At 36.5% G+C, this 13,644-nt stretch overlaps 1 protein-coding gene across 23 annotated transcripts in view; it reads left to right on the top strand.

The window, feature by feature from the left end:
• The window catches only part of LOC128876715 (patronin), an 86,070-nt gene that overhangs the window by 65,973 nt on the left and 6,453 nt on the right, over positions 1-13,644 (top strand). For 7 of the 23 annotated variants that reach the window (XM_054123365.1, XM_054123402.1, XM_054123338.1 and 4 more), the window contains 19 exons: positions 226-680; positions 1,068-1,183; positions 1,844-1,954; positions 4,049-4,130; positions 4,423-4,642; positions 4,720-5,230; positions 5,313-5,479; positions 6,871-7,047; positions 8,278-8,411; positions 8,503-8,656; positions 8,742-8,940; positions 9,105-9,337; positions 10,129-10,303; positions 10,407-10,687; positions 10,817-11,104; positions 11,171-11,407; positions 11,483-11,660; positions 12,246-12,365; positions 13,273-13,368. In XM_054123365.1, coding sequence (XP_053979340.1) covers positions 226-680; positions 1,068-1,183; positions 1,844-1,954; positions 4,049-4,130; positions 4,423-4,642; positions 4,720-5,230; positions 5,313-5,479; positions 6,871-7,047; positions 8,278-8,411; positions 8,503-8,656; positions 8,742-8,940; positions 9,105-9,337; positions 10,129-10,303; positions 10,407-10,687; positions 10,817-11,104; positions 11,171-11,407; positions 11,483-11,660; positions 12,246-12,365; positions 13,273-13,368 — 3,934 coding nt within the window. The remainder of the gene's footprint in view (positions 1-225; positions 681-1,067; positions 1,184-1,843; positions 1,955-4,048; positions 4,131-4,422; positions 4,643-4,719; positions 5,231-5,312; positions 5,480-6,870; positions 7,048-8,277; positions 8,412-8,502; positions 8,657-8,741; positions 8,941-9,104; positions 9,338-10,128; positions 10,304-10,406; positions 10,688-10,816; positions 11,105-11,170; positions 11,408-11,482; positions 11,661-12,245; positions 12,366-13,272; positions 13,369-13,644) is intronic. The other 16 variants (XM_054123385.1, XM_054123493.1, XM_054123456.1 and 13 more) reach the window with 8 other exon arrangements.

Raw genomic sequence — 13,644 nt, 5'->3', positions numbered from 1 at the left:
CATCCGACATTTTTGCAAAGGAAATTGTTGTTCAGAATCGTCTCAGCTACCCCCCATTTCCGGCTCCTCCCCGAGTTTTGGGACACCCTGTATAAGAACTGTATACAAAAGTTTGAAAGCGGTCATTTGACCGGCCGTGGTAGGTTTAGTGTTAATTTGATGGTCTAAACAATTTGTAAAGTGGCGTATTTTAGCCGTATCCGGTAATCGAATGTTATTTTGCAGTCTGCGCATATGGCTGTGATAGAGGGCCTGATGGTCCTGTATGCGAAAGAAGTGGTGACCGGGGACCGCGTCGTCTCAGCGATTCGACGATTCGATCCTCAGGCTGATGTGGATGTCCCAGGGGATCACGAAAGGGGTCTTCTTCTTTGGATAAGCCATGCGTCGCACGCGTTGATCGCAAAAATCCAAACGGAAGAGGGTGCTGGGGATAAAACGCGACTGCCAGAGCTGCCCGCTGCCAAGGACTTCCAATCGCTCTGCGATGGCGTCGGTTTAGCCGCGGTCGTGGCATATTATTGCCCAGGGGAACTGAACTGGATGGACATCCGTGTGTCGAAGAGACCGTCGGTAGCGGACGCCCTGCACAATCTGTCGTTGGTTCACGCGTTTTGTAACAGATGTTTACCGTATTCCATTTTTCACATGCAACCCGAGGACGTGACGTACATGAGAGGGTAAGAGACACCAAGCAATTGGATCTCATAAATCTTCCCGTTTCTCGTGTTCAGTGATAATCATTTATTTTTACCTTGTCTCATCAGTTGGGGGGCTAATATGGAGTATTTATAAAAACATGCCAAGAGGTTTACATTTAAATGTTCAGAATTATAGAATTCTTGTTTCAGTAATTATTCTAGTCAGACATGCATAACGCATGAAGAGAGAAATATAAAATCATAAGTGATTCCACAATCAACAATAAGTGAATTGACCAAGTGAATCAACAATAAGTGATTTCCTTAATTTGTATATAAAAATTCGTTAAATTTGAATGAAATGTATTCGCGCGTAGCCACTTTAGATCACGATACTGTATCTAACAAACTTTTTCCTCTGACCAGGTCCATGAAGCAAAATTTAGTTGTTTTTCTGGCGGACATGTACAACGTATTGGAAATTCATCCTGCAAAGTGCGTACGTTACCCCGGCGAGGAGAGGGCGATGCAATTCCTAGATGGTACGAAAATGATTAAACGTCTCAACGACATTTTCTCGATTAATAGGAAATATTTGTTCGACACTATGAACGCACCCTTTCATCAGGAAGCGTTCATGAATGTTCGCATTGGATTAATGTGATTGGTGAAGGCTGCGTACATTCTGTATTGGACTTACCCGTTCTATAATTTATTTTTATTATACTTTATTTCCATGGAATTCCGTTTCTGTTGCGGGCAACGTATCTCCGTGCAAGGAACGTCCTAGGCTTCTCGTGTGTTCGAGTCGAACGAATTTCGTCTGTCTCGTTATTTATTGTGGAATCGAACCAAAGAAGGGAACATTGCCCGCAGTTGGAACGTTATCACGCTTTTTATCAGTGTCAGTACACACACTCGTTTCCCAGTCTCGAGATCCAGGTCCTTAGCAGCGACTAATAAAACGCATCTGTTTCTTTAATTAAGTCGAACATTGTAACAGATTAGAGAGTTATTAAGAATGAAGAACAACGAAAGAGCGACGATTCCCCACGTATATATCACTTAATGTAAAACTGTAATATTTCCATATATTTCTATGGCGTAACCTTCTTGATGCTTGACAACAACGCTATCCTCGCCTTCTTCTTTCGTCAACTTCCGGTTGCCAATGAACGAATACGGTGCGGTGACGGGTGCAGCCTGCCCGCGCAATAGTCATGGCGTAGCTCATAAAAGAAGTCTGCCACAGTCTATAGCTCCGATACCTGATCTGAGAAGCAACCTCTCCGTATCCGCGCCAGGCTTCACAGGTACCCACACGTTACCAAACAACCAAATCATGAAACTAGGTGGTCTTCTCTTGTGAAACGCGTGAATTTCGCAGATTGACATGTCGTTTAAAAACCAAAGAAAAAGTATATTCAGGTCTTCCGAGGGATCCAGAAACCTCTCAAGTTTGTTGTTTCTAGATGTCTTTTTTTCTCTTTTTTTTTTGTTTCTTTTCGTTTCTTCTCGTTTTACATTCCTTTCCTTTTATTTTCTTCTTCTTTTTTTCTTTTTTCTTAGATTACTGCATTTTGAATGCGACGCATTTTTACTTTCCTTTGATCAATTTCACTAAGATGGCACCGCGTATACGTGGGATATTCTTCTTCAGTTTTTCGTTTCAACAAAGATTCTGTTGATAACGCGATGTCACGTTAGTGGATTACGAAGTTTTATGTCGGAGCAAACGTTTGTTAACGCGATGCTCCCTGTTTGAAGTGATGATATTGTTTATTGTAGTACCGCTGAATGGTATCAGTTATTCATAAAAGCTTTGAAAGTGTTTCGATATCGAAGCGTAATCAAATTTTAATCACGTTCAATGATCCAGTACTTTAGCGCATTAGGAAGTGTAGCAGTTGATGAATGGTATTAAGGACTTTGTATTATTTGAAAGTAAATTAGATATTCTGAGTTTGCATTTAAATTAATTCATACTTAAATTTACCATCCATAGACTTTGAGAGTTATGTTTAAAATTAAGTTTCGTACATGTATATCCAGTACTATTAATTTTTTTATCAATAACTGATTTCATAACGGTTTTGACAGTGGCAAAGTGTTCTCGATTATTATTTTAATCTTCTTGAAAAAATTCGTCGCATAATTACAAGGCATCTTTTGCGTCTACAAAAAAATGTTTTAGACGAAAGTTAGACTATCCTTCGGTGTGATTTCCCTTGAAAAAAATCTGTGTAATCCTGTAAATTGCGAACACTGAAGAATATCTAATCAATCGTTTGGGTGAAACAAGTTTTTGCGAACGCAAGGGTGAATCTTCAAATTTCATCGTGACATTTAGATGGAACACTGTCAATAATTTTGTTCACCAAATTAATTGTTATCGTTATTCACATGTATTTGCAAACACGTTTTAAATAGGATATTAAACTGAACAAGTTGAAAAAAAAAAGAAAGAAAACGTTTCAACGCAGGAACAACGAAGCGAATCACCGCAAAAGATACTTGTTCTTTCGATAAAACATGCGTTCTGCATTTAAAACGTGGCCCGATGTTTAGATTAACTGTGCAACAAAACGCAGACGTATAAGTAGGCGCACTGCTTCTTACTAACGATATTATTTGCATAATACCGAACACCATCACACATATAGCGGCCTTCCAAGTTGGACTGCATGCAAACCTCCACATTTTTGCGATACACTTTACTTTTTGGCCGTTTGGTTGCTGCTTGCATTGACGTTGATTTTTGGCTCATTTCTGTTTTGCATGTTGTCTATTGTCTTGTATCATTCAGTGATGCAGGGTGAAGTCTGGACGATTCATTAATATATCCACTCCATATTGAGTTAGTATACTTGTTTTGCAGCGTACATTGTCTACGTTATTGCGTGTTTCGTGTTTTGTGACTCTTCAGTGATCCTTTATCCTCTTCTTTTTTTTTTCTTTCCATTTTCGATGGGTTACCGATTTATGAGACATCACCATGACGGTTAGAGACGCTAGACATTAGTTTGTAGCAGTAATTAACATTTACCCCCATCAGACGGGTGTGTATTTTACGGGTGTACGATAACACGAGCTTCTATTTTCTCATAAATTTCTGTCCAGAAGTTTGCGTGTATCGAAGTTTCTATGGCTCGGTGACGAATGATAGTCATACATTTTTCATCGCAAAGTATGTTTTCAAATTTACATATTTCCGTGCCAGTCGTAGAAATTTCGCATGCAAGTTTCGTTCAGCGTGTATCGCGCTATGTAAATATATTCCTCACCGACTATAAAGTCCTTCCGAGTCTCCATTCTCTCACATACAAATGATAATTGATTTAGATATTGGTACTAGTTTTTCTAGATGCATACATAAACAATCGATTCAGCATCGAATTATTTTCTAGTTGCGAAAGCGTCGTCATCCCCCTCTGTGAAGAAGTCGCAGTCGTTGCAACAAACTGCCGAGAATTATTCGCACGATGACAGGTACGTTTTAACAAACAGTTATTTATGATTTTCAATTACTTTAAATAGAATCTACGTTCAAGTTAAAAAGTGAGAATCGGATTAAAAATGTAGAGCTAACGAAGAAATTATTTTCTCTGCTTATAAAGTATTTTTTTAAATACGATAGTCAGAAAATAAATACTAATTTTGAAAAAAAAAAAAACAACAATATGGCACCTAACGAATTCGAGTACTAAACGATTTCTGCAATTCTTTTTCGATTCTATCCCATTGATGTTTGCTGCTTTCCTAACTTTTTCTCCGTTTACAGACGAGCTGGGAGCGAAGAAAGTTTTGTAGTCCATCGTGGCAAAGGCATTCCTACGTTGAGCTCTGTAGCAGACGAGAAATCGCTAGCTAGAGCAGATGCCGCTGGTCGGCCGAGCAACTGGGAAGACCAGAGGAGAAGTTCTTACGCTGGTCGTCGATCTCGACGTAACAGTGTTTCGGACGACTCTCAGTTGACGATTGAAAACTTTGGCGGGTCTCAGGTGAGCAGCGTGCAAACTGTTTGCATAGCCAACTTAATTGTAAAACGGTCGACTGAGATAGGAAACTTTTTGTGCAGGATAATTTACACAACTTCGGTAGAAATCCGGACAAGGAAGTTGGAGCTCATATAGGCAAACGAAGTACGACCGAGCCTACGTTGCCTGCGAGATCTAGCGTTCAGGATGTGTACGGTAGTGGCGTGCAACACATACTCGCAGACAACGGTTATGGAAATGACGAGCCCCCAAGATTGAGAAGGCAAGCTTCGAATTCTAGCTTGGACAACGTCGCGCTCAAGCAAATTTTACATTCCAGTGAAAACGATAATTCGGAAGGGGACAACACGTCCAAATTAGCAAGCTTCGCGAACTTGAACAGGCAAAGCTCGGAAAAGAGTAGCATTAACCTGAACTATACCGAGTCCGAGGATATTACTACGAAATCGAACCTTTCGAACAAGAAACACGGTCAAACCAATGGCAATGGAAACGGGGAAAAGAAAACTACGTTCGCTACCTTACCTAATACGACGACATGGCAGCAGCAAAGTAACCAGCAATCCCAGCAAGCGGAACAACATTCTGCTGGTACGTATGTCTTATTTAAGGAAGCGTGCTGTTTATGGCGACGCTCTGAAACTGATGAGCCGAATGAAATTCATGCGAGCAGATGAAAACGGTGGTAACACGATTATGGCCTCACAACTGAATAATATTAGATTGAAGCTGGAAGAGAAACGTCGTCACATAGAAAATGAGAAGAGGAGAATGGAGGTTGTTATGTCGAAACAGCGCCAGAAAGTGGGGAAAGCTGCATTCTTGCAAGCTGTTACAAAGGTAAAACGAGTAATTCCCTTAAAACTCGCATTTCCCATTTCGAACCTCATAAGCGTCTTTCAGCCAGATCATTTCCATGGCCATTTTAATGATTTGTTTCCTTTGTTGAAGAGGATTACATTTGATAAAATTGAAATTTTTTTTTTTTTTATATGAAGGCAAGGAAAGACGATACAATCTATTAGATTTCATAAAATGAAACAGAACATTGAATACAGCCATGAGATACTTGAAATTTAGCCACGGGTGTTTAGTATAGAGCAATGCATAATTATAACGTGTGTCGGACACCAAGCAGTTTCTTTTTCTTCTGCAATACAATTTGTTAAAATTTTCAAGCAACTCAATATTTATTCCACATTTGCGTTTATGCTTCGTTTAATTTCGTATCTGGCTGTTTTACTACATTTCATTATTTTCAAGTAGTGTGCAAGTGAGCTTAGAATAATAATTTTTTATTTCAGGTAAAAACGCAGCATATTTTTTCAATATTTATTCATTTCTGTAACATCTACTTCTACATATCATTAGTTTTATCAAGTAATGAATTTGTGTGTAGTTGCAAATGCGACATAATGTCGATGCCTATCATGGTTAACGCAGATAATTTTTATTGCCAGCAATATTATTGAAATACGTCTTTCTTTCTCGCCTTTCAGCTGTACTTAATGGTAAGTGCATGCTGACATGATAACATTATGTTACCAAAGAATTACAAAATTTATATGTAGGCAGTACGATTTGTATAATAAAATAGGCTATTAACTTCTTGAATGCCATTCTCTTTTTTTTGCTTTACATGTTTTCACATAGAAATTCTCTACGTGAATACGTGTCTGAATGTACATATGTTAAAGAAAAAACAATGTAATTAATCTGGTGACGGTATGCATGTTTGACTACTTACTTATTGGCAACTTTTCAGGGGAGAAGTTACATTCAAATTTACTTATCAAGTGCTAATTAGAAGAAAATACACACTCTTAAACTTACAATTAGCTAAAACCATAACAGGTATACCTGGTAGTCAGATCGTTATTCGCACAAAAGAACCTAGAATATAACAAATAAATGTACTGTAGTCCCCGTTTGGGAAACTTTCAAATTGTTAAATGGAGGTTATGCTCTCTTTCACTCTAGTCAAAATTATTATGCACTAATGAGATCTCTTTCACATGTTGAGAAAGCAACATTGGTGCAATAGTGAATACAAGCCATTGGCAATGAAGTATTTGCAAGTTGAATTGGCTTTGGCATTTAGCGCTTGAATGTAACGTATAACTTGGCTGTGGAGACACTCCGACCATGGTGTGGTGGTTGGTGACATATTGGACTCGGCATATGCGGACTCCAAAGTACTTAACAAGGCACGGTGCTTGGGCTGGTTGCAGGGTAAGGTTAAATCTCCCTCTTCATCAACGTCTGGGGGGGACAGTCCGGCCGAAATCGGTCCCCCCACTCCTGTAACCTCCGGATCTTCGGGGGAGACCCCGTCAAGTGTTTCCGAGACGACCCCCGTACCCCAACAACCCTTTCAAGAAAAACCACAGAGACCCTTCTCGCTCAAGGTACGATATCATTCAATAGCGTTCCTGTAGATGAACATTTTGAGAAAAACTTGCCGATTCGCTGATTTGTCTAGCGATTTACATACATGCTTTTAATATGGCTTCCAGACATTTACTTTTGTTTGTACCTTTGCTGTTTATAGCGTAAACGAATACAGTGAAAGGTTTTCAATACTTTCTTTTAATTATTAGTATACGAGATATTTCAAAAGCAATGATAATACGCTGTAATACGCTGCAAGTAAGATAGAAGATGTGCTTTACATAAGTTTTTATTAGTGGACAATCATAATTCAGTTTCTAACAACGAATGATTATTTCGCTTGTTGTCGCTTACATTTAGCCATAGAGGAAAACGAAACAGTCCCAATGCATTCTGTGGTCTTTGAGTAACTTCTACTCTCATTACGATGAAGTTTGTAAAAATGTCGTCCTCGGAATGCATGGTACAGTACTAAACACTCCCTGGACAGAAATAAAAATGTGTTTTAAATTTTGTTCACTATTATCTGTTTATGGTGATGGTATTTTTCTCTTGTATTCTAAATATGCTCTAGCACAAAACATTAACAACAAAACAACTCTTATATTGGCATTTGTGTCTATGTACTATATGAATGAATACTTTGCAATGGATTGACTTGTTATATGTATATTTCTACCTGAGTAGTTCATTGTAGCGATTGATCTGTGGTGATTGTACTTTTACCTGTTATTTCATTTAAAATCATGCAGAAAGGCAATCTTAATATCTACAATTTTTCTTATCCAATTTTGAAATTTATAAATAATGTTGATTACACAAATTTATAAATACAAGACTTATAGATTCTTTGTAAATTTTAGGTCACTATGTCATCAAGCATAGGGGAGCTTAAAATCAGATAATTATCTATGATACTATTCTATTATTTCTCACACATTAAACTTGTTCCTTTATCGACATGTAATTGTATATCTACAGGTAAATAATACATTTTCAGTACATATATTTGCAGACATATTCATAAAGAATATAACAATATTGTATGTGAGAAATTTTACGTGCTCATATAATATATGTATTTAAGGCATGGTGTCATTTATACTAAATTATTAATAGATGTAGTGAACGAGATACACAACGTATAATTAAACTTGCCTGTAGATGTACATCATATCAATAATATCAATGAAAATTCTGTGTTCAATTTTGTAAATAATTTGTCATACTTGTATTGATGACTATAGGAAATTAGTGAGGATGTTCGGGACGTTGAACATAAATGGTTGGAGCACGATGGTAATGCACCATTTATTGAAACAAGACGTACCCCAGACATTGAAAATATGGATCTTGACCAATATCATCAGTCTATATCACAGTGAGCATTTACTTTTGCCTCGCGAAACAGTTGTATAAACGTTTAGCTTCTTGGGTTCCTTTGAACAGACATTCATAACATCCTTTTACAGGATGAATAGCAGTCTTAGTGAAATACAAGCTGATATACAACGCTTAGCAAATCAGCAAAATCAGATACAGCAGCAACATTTAATGACCCACCACCAACAACAAATGCAGCATCAATTGCAACAGTTACAGAGTCTTAGTCAGCAACATATGCAAGTGCGTACATTCTTTTTTAGTCATATTATAATTTATATTTATTTTATTACTTTGTAATTTTTACTTTTTTTTTTACATTATTTAGAGTTATGGAATAACACCCATAAATCCGATAACCCCAAAACTACAAGATTCTCAACAATCACAGTTTTATTTACACGATCAACCACAGTTACAAAGACGAATGTGGGGTCAACCACCTTCTACGCAAAGCTTAGCAAATGAAATGGCCGCAGTGGGTTATCAACAACAAGTAGATTCGCGATATAATTCTCCACCATCAGGTATGCATCTGTCATACATTCTTTTAAATTAAAATTGAATACATAATTTAATTAATTTTAATTATAATTAAATAAAATTTGGTAAATATTCTACGTTTTAGAAAATATATTTGTCAACATAAATATTCATTCTTCTTAACACATCCGAATTGCATAATTTGTAGTTTATCATCAAGATATGCGCTTATTTCAAGACACACGGAATTGGGGAACACATCCACCTCAACAAAAAGGATTTGTTTTACATGATACTTCTCAAGAACCAAGGTACCTCAATGGTGGAGATCATAGTCTTTGTAATAATCAAATGAGTCATCCTGGGTCTACATATCCAACATCTTCATCTATCTTTAATCAAACACCACCGTCTTCTGCTAGTCCACAACATCGTAATGCGGTGAGTACCATACTTTCGTTAATCACTTTATATTATAGTCGTTAACATTAATTTAATAAGTAAATGCTAAATATTTGATATTGGTAGAAGTAATGTGATAATAAAATTAGGTATCGCGCGTTTGACATTTTTTGATAAATCTTTTTGAATGTTTAAATAGTAATTTGTCAAAGTTTTGTTTAATTAGTATATTAGAAATATTGTTGAAAAATATAAATGAGAACAAACCTGTGGAAGAAATATAAATAAGAATAGACATATCATTCTTTTACTAAATACAATTGGCAACAAATTCACGTTTGTACTTTAAGATTGCATGTTATGTAGTTTTTTGGTCACATGGGCACTAAATAAATTACTTCATGCATATAAGTAAGCAGCAGTCATGGAACCAGTTAGTGATGTAATGCACATTTATAGATACTCTTGACACTCAGTATGGCAGTCATTGTTCGTATTGGAGCTTCAACGTTTAAACGTTTATACCCGTCGTGATACTACTTGCTATTTTTTAAGACATATTCGGCAATATTAACAATATGCACTTATTTTATTCAGCTACTACCACTAATTCATATGATTACTCTTATGAGGTTCGTTTGTTGTGTATAATTTACCAATGTGTGTGTTTTACAAATAGTGTTTATTGTATGATACTACTTCTTCAAAATAGAATTTATTATTATTAATTAAAAAATATTTGTTACTTTTTTCATATAACAGAAGAGACAATATTAATATAGCGGGTTATTGTATTGTTGTTTTCATTGGATGTTAAAATGTTGATATAGGTTCATCGAATAAGTCAGTTAATGAGTGAAAGCCCCGAACCAAAAAGGCCGACAGTACATCACATACCAATTAAATGCGACAGTCCTACCGAAAAGAGACAAGTTACTGCGTTACATACTCCTGTTCCAGCTCCACCCGTCGACGATATGAAACCTCAAAATATATCATTTATTGGTAAATACATTTTTTCTTACACAGTTAACAATGGTATTTATATTATTTATGTATGCCATTGTATTTGTGTTATTGTTTCCTCACTCGTCCTTACGATTTAAAGGAAACGATGATGAACTTTCGCAAGGTATAAGAGGTTTACACATCACGTCTGGTAACCGTACATATAGAATTCCATCGCCAACTAGACCTTCAATATCACGTAATTCATTTCAACCTCATCCATCGTTAAGAGAAGCCACACCATCTCCATCAGGTACTCCAGAGGTTACACCTCTCGATCCAACGGATGCTGGTGAAAAAGGGTTCTACATTTGTTTCGATAACGACGCGCCGAAGAAACCAAAACCGACTCTCAGAGTAAAGAGAACATCTCCTAAGAAGGTAAATATAAATTGGAAAATCCCAAGTAAAGGTTATGTAGTAAGTGTCAATACAGTAGAACGTACATTATTTTTAAAATCTTAAAATTGATCTGATTATTACAGTTAAATTGATCATGATTTTTCTTAGGAAAGAACAGCATCGTCGTATATTGACAACGAAGATTTTACGGTACGTTCTGAGTCTCCTTCTGCTATTTCTGATAGACAGAAGCTCCTAGAAATTCGACGAGATTCAGATCGAGAAAAGCAACGTCAACTAGATGAAAGGGAATTTCAACGACAAGAAATTAGAGATAGAGAGTTACAAAGAGAAGAAGAAAGAGAAAAGCAGAGAGAACGACGTGACACCAGCGCAGAAAGTCGCCAATCTGGAATTGGATTAATAATTGGAAATCAACTTGCAAATCCTGATCCAGTAAGTTTAGGCTCTAAACAGCATGGGAAGGTCTTTTTATTACGTACATTTACTTCATTTTTGTAGAATTCATTGGACGAAATGGAGCGGAAGAAAGAACGTATAATGCTTCAATCGTTACAAAGAAGACAGCAGCAAGAAGAAATGAAAGAGAGAAAAGAGGCAGAAGCACAAGCGCGTAGGGAACAAGAGAAATTAAAAGCAGAGGAAAGAGCTCGTAAAAAAGAAGAAGAAAGGCAACGAAGAGCATCTATTTTAGAACAACATAAAGTAAAGAAGGCGATAGAGGAAGCAGAGAGAGAAGTGGGTGTTGTGTCTGAGTTATCAATAATATTTACTTTAATGAAATGAACTGTCACATATCGTTACTGTATTTAGGGCAAGGTTATCGATAAAGAACTTCTGAATGCAATAAAACCAACAAAACTGCGTAATAAGACTGCAACAACCCGACCACGACCCAAGACAATTCATGTGGATGCTGGGGCGGAATTGGATTCTGGGGCTCTGACGCCTAGTCGTGGAAAAAAGGGTTCTTCTTCTAATTTAAGTACAGGTATGATGATGGATGTGATATGGTTTAGTAGTGTAATAATGATCGTCGCAATGATCAATGTTTCTTGGAGACTAATCGTGAAAAAGTTATAGAAAATTGCATAAAATTCGCACAACTTATTCGTGTTAAAACAGTCACTATTACGTTCATACGTGACATATAGCGTTCCACTACGCCGTAAACGGTTCTCCAAGACAACAAGCACCACTGCTACTGTAACAAGTGTACTCCTTTGTTATAATATTCTAATAGTGTCAGTTTCTCAATGTTGTATTGTAATTGCATACATATTTTTGCATGGCAAAGTTCGAGTCAGAAAAGTTTTATTTTCTTTTTAGTAATGCCGTTTCTTTCATACTGATCTTTTGTTGTAATTGTTTCTTTTTTTCTTTAATGAAATCTCACCCAATCACAATTCACAAGCTCCAATTTTTCTCACCTATGCTAGTTTATGCCTTCAGCTGTTTAAAACGAAGACATTAACAAGCCACAGCTGATTTTGATATATTCCTAGATCTATTTGAATAAACTAGAATAGCGAAGAAAGTTTGAGCTCATTGTTTTGCACTAACACACTTACTGTAGCGTCGCTGACCTCCCCGACGATGAGGCGAGACTACTACCGAGGCTCGCAGGACAGTCTTACTGCTGCCCATTTTGATGACCGACGATCCGGCCCTCTTTATCGGGGCGGCAGTCTCAGGGGTATGCACAACACACATTCTCTGACTCGCATTTGTATCTGGAACATCACACATATACATCTATACGTGTGTATATACAGAGTGAATCGCCTAAGGAACTTGAATTATTTCTGTTGCTTTTGATGATACGAGAAAATGTCTAAGACCACCTTCTACTTTAGAATGCTTTAGAATACTTTAGAATAAAAAAGACGTTTTTTTTTATCAATTTTAACTTTTAGTTTTCATTACTTAAATGATATCCACAACAATTTTTTTTTATATACATAAAGAAAAAAATAAAGTCAATGCTATCCCGGAATTCTTGCTATCTCGGAAAATAAGATTTCTTCATTGAATTTGTCTTCATTAAATGAGGTACTATTTCCTTAAGTATTTTCTCACAGTAATAAAAGCAACAAAGATATTTTAGGTTACAGTCTACAGACAATTCACCCTGCATATGTAAATTAGCTTCTGCATAATAAGTATGCATACGAAATGTTGAACGAGTTATAAAAATAGGTTCCTTAATTATTTTTCTATGGTTATTAATATGCTAATTGAAATTTTTTGCTTATACTTGTTGCTTAATATGTGAACGATAAAGTTTAAAACGACATTCACGAATTGATTTGCTATAACGTATTGTCTTAACTTTATTGAAGAAAGTGCAATATACCATGTCAAGTATGTTACTGTGCAATCCAGATTGAAAAATATTCGATGACATACAAATTGAATTATTCATTTTTAACGTAGTAATAATTTTATATAGCACTTTTCCCTTCGTATAATTCTGCATGCTTGAATTTATTTTTAATATCTGTCATTTAGTGTAATGTCGTAGTATAACATGTCTTAAAGATAATATCTAGTATCGTCCTGGAGAGAAACTAACTGATTGTAATAGAGGTACCCTATTTTAGTATCTTCCGTAGATTCACCCGACGATGGTAGAGGATCCTCGCCTTGTCGAAGCATGAATCAACTTGGTCGACGTGGTTCCTACAAGACATCTAGAGGTGGGTTGATCATTATTCACAAAAAGAATGCCATATCATCTTCCTTAAACGTTTGGCTTGATGAAAGTAGACTCGTTGCAGGATGTATCACTGGTATGGGCAGCTACGTATGAACTTTACGATATTGAATATTTCATTAGCGTTTGATTATTCTCCAAATACCCAAAGTAAGGTTACTTGAGGGTATTACTTTATTTTTAAGTAGCGCCTTATAGTAGATATCTTTCAGTTGGAACGCAACATTTTTCTGCACCAACCTGCACCGGCTACCTTGAG

This window comes from Hylaeus volcanicus, chromosome 1, assembly GCF_026283585.1.
Source record: "Hylaeus volcanicus isolate JK05 chromosome 1, UHH_iyHylVolc1.0_haploid, whole genome shotgun sequence".
Classification (NCBI taxonomy): Eukaryota; Metazoa; Arthropoda; class Insecta; order Hymenoptera; family Colletidae; genus Hylaeus; species Hylaeus volcanicus.
Note: the sequence above shows the minus strand (reverse complement) of the source record. Positions and strands in the feature narration are given on the sequence as shown.